Below are 16,075 nucleotides of genomic sequence, written 5' to 3'. Positions count from 1 at the left end.
CCTTTACCACCATTGTGGACCTGGCAGAACCCATAATGGACTTGCTAAAAAAAAGTCCATCTTAGTGCGAAGAGTTACATTTTTTTTAAAAAAAAAAAAGATTCCTTTCTTCTACTCTATAAATTATAATCGCAAACAGTTTCTTACTTTCTTTATGATTTAAATCATAAAGAAAAATTTGAATTTGACGAATATTTTTCTGATAGAAAATTGGTTGATCGAAGAACACGCACCATTAAAACGTCATTCCAGATAATGGCGACGATTGTCGATTTCTCTCCATTTCCATTTCAAACCGGTATTCTCCACACTTATCTTATTTTATTCAAATTGGCTGTTTGCTTTATTACGAGTCCACATTTAAAAATTATTAAATTTAAAGAAATAAAAACAATTGGAAAAATCTAAAGTATTTGTTTATCGAGGTCAAAGTGCAGGTTTGTTTACTAATAGCCATGATTCGTCAGAGAGATTTTATTGTCTACCAGTCAACTTTTCTTTGCTATTTCGGTACTTGTCTGTGACGTTTCGATATAAACAATGGAAACAATTATTTCGTAATTGTCACGTGTTTTATTCACCAACATCTGTTTGATGTGATAGGAGCTAATAGCATTTGAGAAACTGACACATCGAACCGCGTGTGTTTTCTATTTTACTCGGCAAAAATATTGAAATTAAGAAGTCATACTGGATCGATTTGCACCTCTTCTCCTTCAAATTCACCATGTGCTAGAATTTGTACTTAAGGTAAGTCTCTGAATTCTTGGAATATAACTACTGGTATATATATCCTTCCTGTATTTGAAGAATACAATTGTATTATTCAAATATAAAGGGAAAAACAAATAAATGTATTAAAAATATTCTTTATCTTTCACAGTCTTTATTTGTTACATTCAATGTGGTTTTATCATAACTTATATAGTTTTATCTGATGTTTAAATAATGGTGACTAATAAGATAGCTATTTTTTAAAAAACAACATACTGTATATGTTTTTAATGATAATTTTCTTCTGAATATATGTATGTTACATTTTATTATTTTACAAATTAATTATTTAAAACACTTCTGTTATTAGAAAAGCTGTAATTTACGAAATTAACTGAATCGAGAACCTGGTTGACGCGAACCTTCGATCGACGACCGGTGGTTGTCGGTTGCGGGTTTACGCCTTGCTTAAGGGCTGGAGTTTTCTGAGTTTTGCGGGTGCCTAATAAATAGGACCAGTTTTCTATAAAATGTTCTCCTGTGAAGTACCGGTACCTCCTCTCTTAGCTGATCACTCATATTATTGCATTGCTTTATCCCATCAATCCAATCATTTTATATTCTCAAAAATTAATATTTGTGTATGATATTAAAAATGGCTAAATTTTATTTGAAATATTATCCGAAATAGTTATATAATATATTTAATTTACGTTTATTTGACATGTAAATTACTGAAAATCAAAGCTTAAAAACCTTTTAATATGCGTATTAAAAGGTTTTTAAGGTTTGATTGTCTGTAAGTGCAGTTAGAGAAGAGTATAATTACTGAAATTTAAAATCTCAATTTTTTTCAAGGTATTCAGAAACATGGGCACGAATCGATCGTGTTTGACTTCGATGCCTCATGAAGTTCGAGAATTACATATTGCAGTTATGAGAAATGATATGCACATGGTGCAACAACTGGTCAATTCTGGAATTGACATGAATTATCCCTGGCAGAGTGCTGAACCTCCTAGCGTTAAAGATGGAAGTACTCCCCTTTGTGAAGCAGTATCGTTAAATCATCGTCGCATTGTGGAGGTATGTTAACGTTTACTTTAAATAAAATTAATATTTTCTTTAGAAATTATTAACAGAATATAAATATACTAGCAAAGGAGCCCGGCATTGCTCGGGCACAAAGTAATGATAGTGAAGATTATTATTACGTTATATTCGTTCTTACCCGTTTTCACTGGGTGCAAGAATTAAGTCCGAGAATTAATATTGAAAAATATGGTGGTACTATTCGCTCATTTAATAACAATTACACTTTTTTGTGACTTATTTCGATATCCATTTGCATTTCCGTATCTATTATTAGGGTCAAATTTATGAGAAATTTTGTTTTTACTATTTTATTTATTGGATATCTAATAGAAAAAAAAGTTAAAATCATTATTATTGAATTTTAATTGAATACATCTTTAGTATTTAAAAAGATTTTTATTTAAATAACCTAAAAACAAAAATCACCTGTACAATAAAATAAAATCAGAAAATTTTTCATTATAATGGAGAATTAACTTACTTGATGATAACCTTACTTGAATAAAATGATTAATTTTAAATTCTAAAATCTAAAATAACTTGTTTGGAACATTGTATTTCGAATTCAATATTTTGAATTTTTTTAATTTGGAACAAATTCAAATATCCGTTCAAATTTGTTTATTTTGGATTTATTGTTTTTGGGTTACCCGAAAGGTGAAAATGATTGAAATATTTATTAATTTCCAAAATGTATATTATATGTGTTACTATTTATTTTCCTTCTTTATTATTTACACTTTATACTGATTAAAATTAATTCTCTCTCCCTCTTCTCTCGAGGATGGAATTACCAAAAATCCCTTCTTAGTGCGCATTCTCATGACGTACCCTAAGGGTGCGACTATGCAGATGTGAGCGAGCAAGAATATATGAAATTTCTCACTCTCATCTGTGTGGTCGTAATAAACAAGAACGAGAAATAAAGAACGTGAAACATCATCACCTCTTCTCGCCACATATTTTTGCTTGCTCAGAAAATTCACTCGCTCATGTCTTCATAGTTGCACTCTGTGTACCAAATTTCAGGTTTCAACTCCTAACTATTTGGGCTCTGGGCTTATTATTATTAACTAGGGTTTCTCTAACGGAATCCCGGCTGGCTTTTAACCCGGAAAAATCTCGGGATATTCTTTTCATCTCAGGAAATCCACAAAGTTTTTAAAAGTTCACTTTTTTCTTATTTTGTGTTAAGGTTGAGGAAATTTTGCAAATAGAAAGTATAATTAACTCATAAACTGTCAGAATACATTTGTATTTATTCATTTTAAACCTGCTTATTTGTTTTTTAAATTTTTGCTTGTTATGGCATGCTACAGATTGGTAATAATCAATATGTCGCCTATTTGTAGCAGGAGTCTGAAAATTCTTTACTTTCCAGAACCTGTAATATCTTGAATAATTGTGCCAATACTGCCTTAATTTTTAACCATGTCCATATCTTCAATAACTGCATTATGCCAGATTGTACAAATTGGGCAAGGATACAAATGAGTATGAAGTATGCAAGTATGAAGGTTTTCTTCATAAACCTGATTATTAAAGCCAAACGAACTGTCAAATTATTGGGCTGTAAGCTTGATGCTGCTATTAAAGCAGCCAAGGTAGACAAATCAAGAATATTAGGTGGCAAAAAAAGTATTGCAATGCATCTCAAAAACGAACTATAAATCTTCGAGGCTACAGGTGAAAAAACACATAACATCTGTCTTCTCTTAAATGCATTAAAGACAATTCTATCCATCCACATCAATTGAATCGGAAAGGGCATTCTTGTTAGCTGGACTTTTGATTACTAAAATAAGAACAGGATTAAGTGATTGGAGTAGCAACCATCTTTGCTTTTTAAAATCTTAATATAAAAATTTACAGTAATATTTTATATTATGTTTTATTTAAAAAACGAAAATTACCTTCTAAGTTAGACATTTGATCTAAGTTCATTTTTTTCTTTAAATTTTCAACTCAATTCAAAGGCTTTTTTTGTTGTAAACAGTTTCCAACAAACTTTAATAAATCTTTTCTATTTGTGAAAATTTCTACTTAATTCAAAAGTAATTTTTAATACATATTTTACACAGTATTATTAATATTATTATTTTGGAAGTTGCAGAACATATTAAATTGCTTTAAAAAATGAAAAATAATTATATCATTTGATTTTGAGATTTATTTTATATCTTAAAAATAATTAATTATATCCCAGGATCCCAGGAAACAGCTCACTGTTTTCCTGAAATCCCGGGACAAGCAAAGGACTGGGAAATGAGAAACCCTATTATCAACCCATCTTGATTATATATGTAGATTTATTATGAAACAATTAAAAGTTAAAAAGAATTTTGCATAAGCTTTGTTTAAAATTATTAAGCTAATACTTTTTAACAAACATTTTAAAATTTTTGTTTCATTGTATAATATGATAGAAAAGAAATGAATTCTTATAAAAATTAATATGGTATAATGTTAATTTAACAAATGTAATAGCTTTCAATTCTGAAAGCTCATTTTGAAATAATGCATAATATACAGTAGAGGTTCCTTATAAGGTGTACCAAAATTAGATGATTTTCATGAAAATATAAAATAATGTCTATTGAAAATGAGGAAATAACAGGAATATAAACACTAAATTGATTTAATATATTCACTGCCAGTGTAAAACCAATTTCCCTACCAATATGCCAAAACATTTATACATTAAAAAGGATGTTTTATAAGACATATATATTTTTTAAATTTATCAGAAAATAAACAAAATAATATAAATAAGTGTTAAATTTGTAAATAAAATTTAATTTCAGTAAGAAACACAAAAATTAATACTAAACAAAAATACAATTTTTATAATCATAATTTGTAACATATTTTTATACCAATAAAAAATTAATATATAGAATACTAATACAAACTAGTAGATGAAATATATTCTTTAAAGTGTACAATAAAAATAAACTTTCTGTCTTATAAACAAAGGATAAAATTTCCCCAAGGCAATATAGAATGCTCCACGCCAACTTTGGCATTAAATGTGTTTTAATCAGATACTTAGTAGCTATAAGTATTACTTAGTATATACTAACATAATAAACTCTCGATTGAACTGATCAACAACAAAGTATTTCTAATTATAAATTATATATTTTATAAACAGAAAAATATTAGAATGAAATATTCACTTCACACCAAAATGTTAACAGTTATTCTATAAAGATTTTGGGAAAATGATGATGTCAGGTAATGCAATTGCAATTAGAAAAAGAAAAAGCAAACTGCTTTTTAATTTTAATATTTTTCCTTAAGGCAAACCTGTTCAATTCATAAAGTGTATTCTGAATTCAATAAAAGTTGTAAATATTTATTAAAAACTTCAACTGATGATAACAATATTATTAAATCATAATATAGTATAGAAGATGACAGATATATTAAAGAGTAGCAGTTACAAAATATAGGTTAAATTATTGAAATTTTACATTTTGACAAAGTTGAACTGTTGCAAGATAACATTGTTGATAAGGACCTAGGATAAGGATAAACAGTCAGAATTGCAATTGTATGGTCTATATTTACTGGTTATAAATTACTGATATTTTTGAAATTTTTTATTTCAAGGTTATGAAGATAAAAATACAGGTTATAAAGTTAGTTAAAGCCTAGATTGATGCACAGAAAATAAAGGGCAGAAAGCAGAAGTTATGGCATGTATATATATATACATACAGTATATATACAGGAAACCTCCGTATAACACAGGAGTTATGTTCCAAAAAATTGCCGTGCTATGCGAATCCATGTTATACAAAACAAAGAACTAGTGCAAAAAGGGGGGGTTAGGTTACAAAAATTAAAAAACATGCTGTTAAATCCTTCTTTAAATCGGATTTATTATTCATTTTTTTCATGGGTAAAATACTTATTTATTATTTAAGTAAATATTTTACCAGATTATTTATCCTATATGATGATCTCAGCAAGAGCATCATCAACTGGTAACAGTTTTTGGTTGCGTTCGTTAATAGCGGTCTCTCTGCGTCTCCACTACAATGGGAGTGCGCTGCTGTTTGTAGGCATTTAGGAACAATAGTGAAAGAAGGAAAGATGGAGCAATATCAATAGTATCGTGATGGAGGAATCTATAATTCTAAAATATGAGCTTTTAGAGGCAAAAGAAGGGTCCTAATTGTAAAATTTAACCATTAAATGAATTATTTGTTGAAAGAGCATTCAAAGTAGCCACAAAAAAAATTAGTATGCTCATGTGGAGGTATAAAAGAATGCACCCTTAATTACATTTCCTGTTGTACAAGGGTTTTACCCAATTCCTGAACCATGTTAGAGTGAACCCATGCTATAAAAGCAGCGTGTTATACAGGGATGTTCCCAATTCTCGAACCGTGTTAGAATGAATCTGTGCTATAGAAGTGCTATGTTATACGGGGGTTACCTGTATATATATATATGTGCCATGACTTCTGCTTTGATTAACCATATATATGTGTATATAATCAAAAAGTTATTATTATTATTATTATTATTTTATTTTTTTTTTGTTTATTTTTTTAGACAAAAGTAATACTAACTTTATTAAATTATATATACACCTTTGTTTTCTATTACTTAATGGATTTACTCAATAGATGTGTTAATCTCAAATGCAAAGAATTATGGGGATTTTTTTATCAAAAAATCTGTATGTGGTTTTCACATTATCTAAGTTACTGAACTTCTTCCCCTGTAAACTATTATGGAAAGATTAAAATAAAGTGATAATCTGAAAGGTGCAAGATCAAGAAAATATGGCACAAAACATTCCATCCAAATTCCAATAATTTTTCCTGGGTGGTAAAAATGCATGTGACCTAGCATTGTCATGCTGGAAAGTCACACCTTTTCTTCTAGCTAATCTAGCCTTATTTTTTTTTATGGCTACTTTCAAATTATCAAGTTGAGAACAGTACTCTGAATTGATGATTTGATTTTGAGGTAGCAGCTTATAAAAATAATTATTAATTAATTAATTTTGATTTTATTTTTAATTTTTGTTTCAGTTTTAGTGTAAAAACCAGTGTTTTAATTATTATTTTATTATTTTTAGTTTTAATTATCTAGCTATGTAGTTTTAATCAATATTAATATTATAATATTTAATGTGATTTTTATAAATTAATTTGATTTAAATTCAATTGCAATGCATACTGGAAAATGGTAATAGTATCTTACCTACATGTACATTGAAATCTAATTTGAATCACATCATTGATGGTTTGTGTCATGATGTCTAATTACAAGGCAATCTCAGCATTACTAACTTCTGAATCAGTAGTCCCATTGCTGATTGGTCAGGCCATTGACTTTCTTTAACCTAAGAAGTATAGAAGTTGACCATCTGTCTCTCTCTAATTTGTGGCCAGCTCTTGCCGAGTAGCTCATTTGGCAACCAAATTACTGTACTGCAACCGGAACAAATTTGACATTCAAAAATTTGTTCATAAACTGAATTATTTGAAAAATAAGGTGTTTAAAACCTGAGGTTTCACTGTATGTTAAACATTTTTTAATGGAGATATGTACAGGGCATTCTTTAAAAGTGATGCCATTGAAGTTGAAGAAGAATGAATATGTGGCTAGATGTGTCAATTCTAGTACCTGTTTTCTTAGTTTCTGACTTTGCTCATTAAGAGCCCTGTTATTGCTATTTGAGAGACTTCATAATGAGAAAAGTCAGAAATGTAAGAAAACTAAGAAAACAGATACTAGAATTGACACATCTAGCCACATATTTATTCTTCTTCAATTTCAACAGCATAACATGCACACAACACAGAGGAGTGGCCATCGGAAGCCCCATATCCAGTACATTATGCGAGATGGTCTTGAGGATAGTAGAGAACTCCATTATACTTAAATATGCAGATTGCTTCATAATATATGTAAGATATGTTGATGGCATCTTGATAATCTAGAAAGAAAAATCAGACATCCAACAGTTCATTAAAGACTGCAATGCCAACAAGTTTGTCCTAGAGCTCAAGCTAGAGCAAGAAAGTGATAAAAATGCACACTTCCTAAACATAGAAATTGCATTTGAGAAAGCAGGGGATATCTCTACAAAAGTTTATAGAAAGCCAACATATAACCCATTGATAATACCATGGGCCTCCCATGATCCAGTAAGCTATAAGTTGGCAGTATTCAAGGCACTCATAAAGAGAGCATACATGCATTGCAGCAAGATACAGGAGAGTATAGAAAGAGTTAGATCACATCAAAGAATTAGCATGGCAGTTTGGAGTCAGTCAAAATGCAATAAAGGCTATAATCAACAAAAGAAGAAATGACGATAGCAAGACAAGAAAGAAGGTCAAAAAAGAAGAATACACTACAGTAGAATACATTGCACCCCTAAACAGTATTTACAAAGAAATAGGGGTAGTGACAAACAAAAAGAGATTTTAACAGGAATCCCACAGTATACCAGATGCTACATATGGACAAGGAGTCTATAGATCAGAGCTGTATCCCTAGAATTTATAGAATACCTGTACAAAATGAAAGGCTTCAAAAAGAGCTATGCTACATTGAAGCCATAGGGAGGTTGTTGAAAGACAGGGTAAAGGAAGATAAAAGTAACATACAAAATGAGCAACTGGTCACTGTACCAGCAACATATGTTATAGCAGACTTGATGGAGGTTATACTCGACTGGAAACAAGCAGAAATAATCCAAAAGATTCATGACAAGCAACGCATGAAATATGCAGAAGCATGGCACATTCACAAGACCAACCAAGAGGAGCAGGCAATAAACTTTAGAGAACCAAATAAATAAATAAAATTTTGGCAACCTGGAAGGCAAGCTTAATATGAATGTACCATTAAGAAAATTCTACATGGCAGTGAAAAGGAATAGGCACATTTTTGTCATTTGTATATGCATATATGTGTGTGAGATCCGGAATTTTTGTGACGAAAATCCCACTGTTTTATTAACAAAAATGTTAATTAATTAAATTTTCATTTATGTAACGCCCTAGAAGAAAAAATTATCTTAACCGGGCTTGTGTAAACTTCCCGATCATAACTAGTAACATCCATTGTTCTTTGCAGAACATGCATCTCGTCTTGCAAGACAGTTTACAGTTAGCATCTAAATGTCGTCATTTGTTTTAGATCCCAGGAACACCTATAACCTTTAACTCATGAACATCTGATCATGTGGTGGAAATTCCCCACAAAAATCTATAAAAGACAGTTCTTACCCCCTCTCAGGGGAGTCTACGAAAGAACGCAGGACTAACGACATTGCGCCGATTCTCCGAACCCGCCGAATTCCGATCTACGATCGTTGATAATACCTCCTCGCCAAAGTCGCGAACTTTTTAAAATTGTGCTCCTGTGGATAATAGATTTGAACATTAAGCGCCTCCCCAGATTAAACCGATCAAGGAACTCCATAAAGAGGTATGAACAGTGGGAAACTCTCTCTCGAGCATATTAGGTGGTTTAAATGCAATTTGTGTAGTCTTTGTTTAATTTGCTTGTTTTAATAAATTGTTTTTATTTGTTATAAATATGGTAGACTCCTTTACTCGATCACGTCCTTCACCTTATCGTCGACCCTTAGCAACTCTCCATCCACTCGCCTGACATTTGAGAGGCAATTGGTTGTTTGACAGGTGAACGGGAGACTAACCACCCGGATTCACATGTGTATATAGCGATTAGATTACTTGTTAGCTATTTGGTTATTTAATTAGCTATTATTTTTCATAAGATGATGATGATTATTGATACCGGACATGCGCATTAGCTGTTAAAGAAGTTTTTTAAAAAACATTCTGGAATGAGTTTCATTTGTTTTAAATATCAATGTTCAATTTTCCTGAGGAAGTCAATAAAGTAGTTCAAAAATGTTAGAAGTTTAAATTAAAAAGACTGCATCTTGAAGGGTTTTTGTTCTCGATTGATTTAAGTGCAGGTAAAGAAGAGAAGAGAATTTTTTACTATAAAATTCAGTTTACAACATGTCATATTCATATGACTCAACTTGATCTTTTTATATGGTGTTTTTTATGAACATAAAATGACAAACAAAGAATAATCTCTTGATGTAAATATATTTCTCATTTACTGTATATTTAAATTAAAGAACATGAATTGTCATATTAATGGAATATATACAGTGGTGATATTCAGCGGGTTCGCACAGGTTCGGCCGAACCCGTTGTTAACATTTTCAAAGTTTTCCGAACCTTGTTAAACACATGTAACATTTCTCAATGGTTTGATTCTTTTAAAAATATTAAAATATACGTATTATACTCTGTAACACTACTAAACTAGAGCCTTCCGATGTACCATTTGAGCGAAAAAAAAATTGTTAAGGAAAAATTTTCTGTTAGCGAACCCTTTGTTAAATATTTCGAATGTCATCACTGAATATATATACAGTATATATATAAAAAGAGGTAAATTTAGAACACGTGTTTTTGAACCATTAAATAATTTAATATTTTCATATGATATATCATATGATAGTTCTGTTTTATCTTATTTTTTTTGCAATGTTTACTCATCTATATCTATTATTGTTCTAAACAACTGGAGAAGTATTAATCTAACTATACTTTGTTAATCTTACCACATACATAACTTTTCCATATAGATGTAATTGTTATTGATCAATTCTTGATTCATATAATGAAATTACTTTATTTTAACAATATTCAACCTTATCAATTTCATGTTCTTATAATTATTCAGCACATTTTTTTTCAATGTTTGATTCAAGCTCATGCATTATTAATTTATAATAAAATTGAAATTTTTATGCCCTATGATATGTATTCAAGCAATCAAATAGACAGGATAGATTTTAAGTAAGATAGAAAATAGCTCTATGATTAGAATAGTTAAACATAAATTCTATATTTTACATACTACAAACTGTAATTAAAAATATAAATTATTTATTCTGTTGTAATTTTATTTGCTAATACAAAAACAAAATAGTCATTCTTAGAATGAAAGGCACCCAAGCACATTTTTCAATGTTTTTTTGGTTTTACCACCAGAATTTCAAGACATCTTGCAGCTTGATTCAAAATATATTCCCAAGCTGAAGCTTGATTTATTAATGCAGTTAGTCTGATTCTCATTCTATGCTGTTAAATTTTTGTTTTATTTTTTTTAAGAAAAGATTATATGAAATTATAAAATTTACATTGCAGTTTCTGTATAATTTTTCAACTATTATTTGATTAACTCAAATCCTGTTTAATTTTTAAATGTATCATTTTTAAAACCATTATTAATATTACAGTACTCTGTTATTAACATTAGTCAAATAATAGAATTTGACACATGATAAAAAATATTTCTTTTAATATACTGTAAATATTTCTTTTAATATATATCTCTGTTATCAAAGTTGAAATACAGTATATGTTTTTATAAAAAATTAATTGCCAATTTCTTTAATATAAATTTAATAACTTCATGAAAAGAATATTAATATAATTGTACTCTATTTCTCAAATATATTTATTCTTAGAATTATTAATAATAAAAATACTTTAATGTCTAAAAAATTTTATTGACATTCATACATACTATAATTATTGATCAGAAACATTTCAATTAAATAATTTCAAATATAACTTAGCAGTTGGTTTATGATGTAACTGAGATATTTAATAACAAATCCAATAATGAAATAATTTTTATTTTAGAAAGAGAAAGGAGTTTTTTCCTGAGTGCAGCAAGATGCTAATTAATAAACAATTTGTGGGATAAACTTTTTGTGCAAGAAGTACTGTATTTCTACTTATCTCTATGATAACTTATTTTATATTGTTACTGATTGTAACAATTCTGAACAAAAAAAGTTTAATAAAGAAGAAATCATAACTTAGAATAATAAATTTTATATTTATATTTTTAAATACAAGGTGAGACAAAAGTCTCTTAACACCCTTATAAAATCAAACTGGATTAGCCATAGGAAATTTTAGCATGATAAAAACATGTTATTCCTAGGGGCAAACATCTTTGTATGTATAAACTGGATGGCCCTATCTTGAATTCACTTCAAAATGTTTAATGGAATGGGGTTATATGATACATGAAATGAGATTAGATCTTTGAGATATACAATGGTACACTTGTTTTCCTTCTAACTTTAATCTGTGAAAAGTACAATCATAAATACACAATCATAAATTGTGGTCCATGTGTCATCATCCATTTTCTTGTAAGTACAGTTGTAGTAAGTAAAATCATCACCGACTTCAAAATTAGTTTAGCAGTTGTCAAAATTATCACTTTTCTAATGTTTTTGACCTACTGGGAAGGTCTTCATCAAAAAATTTGAATATAACAAAATGTTTATTGAATCTTTAAGCAGGAAAATTTAATTTCATATTGAATACAATTTTAAATTGACTGTCATGTGTATACCACATAATGTGTGAATATGCAGTTCACATGGTATTGTCAAAGCATGTCTGCCATGCTTTTGAGATTGCATTAACAGCAAAGAAGAAAAGATTGCTCTGTTTGCCTTGAAAATTTCAAGGACCTCCATCTCTCTAATACTGATGTTTTTAACATGTTGGTTTGTTGAAAAAAATGGGATGATCCTAGCTTCCAATGCATAAATGGAGAGGGTAATGGTGATTTTTCTGTACTGAATGTAGTGTTTTTGCTCTAACAAATTTGGATTTCAATTGTTTGGAGCAGATATAGATCAGGGGACCTATTCTGAGCTCTTCCGATAACTCAACAAGAGTGATACACGGGACATTCGGGAAAGCGACACCCTTAGCGAAAGGCAGTTAACGAACCTTAGACAAATTGCTATTCTGTGCTCCATGTTAAGTGGGTTTCACTACAGGTAATCGGTCAAGATGCGTCTGGGTTCTATGCTATCGATAGCTGTTACACTTTAACCAATCACAGTTTAGTTAACATTATATTTTTGTCACGTGACTGCAACCCACTACAGTATTTTCTAAGTGAAGCACGTGCTTTTAGCATTGTCCGTACCAGCACTAGTGAAATAGTTTTGTTTTAAAATGTCAAAGAAAGGCCAACGAAGCCAGTGAACTACAAGTCTCCAGTTTGAGATGCTTGTTAATTTTATAGAAGACAATCCTAAATTAATGTCAGGGAAGTTAGATGCTTTCTTTACTGTAAAAGATCACCAGAAATTGTGACAAGAAATAGCCGACCGTCTGAATTCTGATGGAGTCGGCTCACAAAAAGACCCAGAAAGATGGCAAAAAATAACTGAGAGCTTAGAATATAAATATATGACTATCATTTTAATTTATAAATATGCGAATGAAACCTATTTCAGAAATAATGTTCATGCTATAACTACTTACTTTAAATTTTAACAAGAAAGCAATTACATTATTCATACAATATTCATAAATACTTAAGGTAATTATTTTTAAGCAATACAACAACATAGTTTATTAACTCTCTCTCTAATTGCTTGTGAAGTAAAATCATTCTTAAACCAAAAGACGCCATGTTGTTTATACTTTCGTTACATTCCTAACGGCAGCTCAAGAGTGATCGATAACAAAAGCTTAGTTATTGCATGTGGCTATCAGAACCAAAAATGAAACATAGGGCTCAGAATAGCATTTTTACAGTTGATTAAATGCGAATCACGTGGTTTCGATAGAAACTGGTTTTTATCGTATTCATTAGCTTAACGATACTACTCAGAATAGGCCCCCAGATCTCTTCATGATCTATTGTCTAAGAGAATGTAACTCACATATACAGTAACTCAGGCATATGCCATTCCCTTTAGGACAGATGCAAAGAATCCATTAAATAACAATAGAGTCCCTGGGATATATACCAGACATGGGAAAATGCGACTCCAAGAGCCGCATGTGGCTCTTTTTGAGTTACATGCAGCTTTTGCTAAAAGTGTTAATTTCTGCTTTTTATTATTATTTTTACAGTTTTATTTCCACAATTTTGTAAAAATAGATTTATTAAAAAAAATTCAATTATAGGCTATAATAAACTCGAGGTACAGAACTGTGGTACAGAATAAAAAAGTACAGAACTGTGGCTCCCATGCATTATGCAAAACCTACATTTCGGCTCCCACTGAACTTTTGCTTGCCCATCCCTGATATATACCATTCCCCTTAGGAATAATAGATTGGGAAGAGATCAGATCCTTCAAACAATTGCTATTCAAATGTTTTTGGAGCACAAATACAACATTCTACATGTTCCTCTCCATTTATGTGTAGGAAGTCAGGATTGTCCTATTTTTTCAACAAGCCTCCATGTTAAAAACATTGGCACATGAGGAACATATTAGAGAGATCTTTGAAATTTTCAAGGCAAACAGAGCAGGAAATTGCATTAACAATAAAGAAAAAAGAGCAATCTCAAAAGCATGGCAGGCATGCTTTGACAATTCCTTGTGAACCACTTATCCATATATTACAAGCATCACAGCCGATTTAAATTACATTCCAATATGAAATTAAATTTTCCTGTTCAAAGATTCAATGAACAAACATTTTCTAACTCAGAAGGAGTTAGAAAATGCTTTTTTTTTTGTTTATTTTTATTTTGCACATTATTGATAATTCAAACTTTCTTAGATTCTGTTACAAGCTGGAGCATCTGTCAATAAACCAGATAGTTTTGGATGTACTCCTCTTCATAAAGCTGCTTATCATGGAAGAGCATTGTTGTCTGAATTACTTATTTCAGCAGGTAAGATTTTTATCTATTTATTCAAAAATAATTTACAGGCAAGACAGCGTGCAGCAAAAAAGTGGTCTTCTTGAATGTTCCAGAAGAAACAATAATTCAAATTAAAATGAATAAAACAATTACATGTATGTAAGATGTATATAAATATAAAAAAATATACAGTTGTAACAAAATAGGTACATGTAAATATAAAACTATAATGTATTAAAGTATTGTGGCAGTACACCATATTTAGTATATATTCTGTACATATTATATTTTTCTTTATTCCTTCTCTTCCTCTTTATTTTTTTGCCTTTCGTCTTTCTGGAATGTTCCTTCTTAACTCTTTCCCATTGGGTGCTGGTGACTTACATACAGAACAATAGAAAAGAAGAAGAAGCCCTGAGGGCTAAGCTGAAGAGAACAGGACACTTTTTGGTTGGATGTCCAAGCAAGAGGACGTGGACTGGTAGATCTCCAGGTCGTTAGTAGCATTGACTGGAGGTAAGGACATGCTTTCTCAATTATAATTCCTGTTCTGGTGAAGAGAGAAAATCGAGTCTAAGGAAGAATCTCAAGGAGACCCTTGCAGAACAGGCAAGATACAGATCATTCATTCTTCGTGTAAGAACACTGGAATCAAGGACTGTCACCACACCTAGAACTACATAGAAAAACGGTACCCCCTTTCTACGAACTTCTTTCTTATTCATTTCTAAGAGTATCTCTCTCATTCTTCTTTAGTTTTAATTAGATTAAGACCTTAGAAATAATTATTTAAAATTCACTGTCCTGAAGGTACTGATTGATGATAATTGTCACAACCATATTTTTGGTTTTGGTTCCCCTAACTGTTTATTCAAGTTTTATTTTGTAACAACAAAATCTGTAAAAATTCTCAAAATCCGAGGACTGTAAATGACTTGTAATCCGAAGAACTGCATTTATCACGAAATAAAGATATTGTTTTTTTGTACATTGTATTTTTGTGTGCCTTCTTTCACAATGAACAGCACGGTATAAAATAATAATATTGTTTTCTAATGTTATGTACTGTACAGTACATAATACATAGGAATGTGTGAGTCTATTTTGTATCATGTAATAAGTCACAGTGAGGCCAAATGGTTGACCAAATGCAAACCTCAACTTACAATAAAATGACATACCTTAGCAGAAGGTCAGTATCATGAGGATCCTGGTATATAATGATAACAATCAGTTTTCAGAGTTAAATACTGTCTATTGATTTAATCAAATAACAGATAATAAATTGGCATACTTGAGTTTATATGAAATTCTTACACCATATTCAAATATTGTATATGGTTTCCTGAGAGAAAGAGTATCATATTAGGTCACAACTGTGGTTGTGATATATGAGTTACATAGATAATCAGATAAAAATCAGTTGGAATGTTTGGTAGTATAGCAATAAAGTAGATCATAAAGAAAGTTTTAGATCTCTACTGAAAGTTTGGCTGATACTGAGGAAATCACTTGGATACTTCTATCTTATTTT

At 30.2% G+C, this 16,075-nt stretch overlaps 1 protein-coding gene across 1 annotated transcript in view; it reads left to right on the top strand.

Moving 5' to 3' along the window:
• Positions 1-235: 235 nt before the first annotated feature.
• Positions 236-16,075, top strand: part of LOC111620558 (serine/threonine-protein phosphatase 6 regulatory ankyrin repeat subunit C-like) — a 29,854-nt gene continuing 14,014 nt past the window's right edge. Inside the window, exons 1-3 of the mRNA XM_023362490.1 lie at positions 236-750; positions 1,573-1,800; positions 14,457-14,571. Coding sequence (XP_023218258.1) covers positions 1,585-1,800; positions 14,457-14,571 — 331 coding nt within the window. The 5' untranslated portion in view covers positions 236-750; positions 1,573-1,584. The remainder of the gene's footprint in view (positions 751-1,572; positions 1,801-14,456; positions 14,572-16,075) is intronic.

The sequence above is a fragment of the Centruroides sculpturatus genome, unplaced genomic scaffold (assembly GCF_000671375.1).
Source record: "Centruroides sculpturatus isolate CEXI.00-Female unplaced genomic scaffold, Cexi_2.0 scaffold76, whole genome shotgun sequence".
Classification (NCBI taxonomy): domain Eukaryota; kingdom Metazoa; phylum Arthropoda; class Arachnida; order Scorpiones; family Buthidae; genus Centruroides; species Centruroides sculpturatus.
This window is presented reverse-complemented; position numbering and strand designations above follow the sequence as displayed.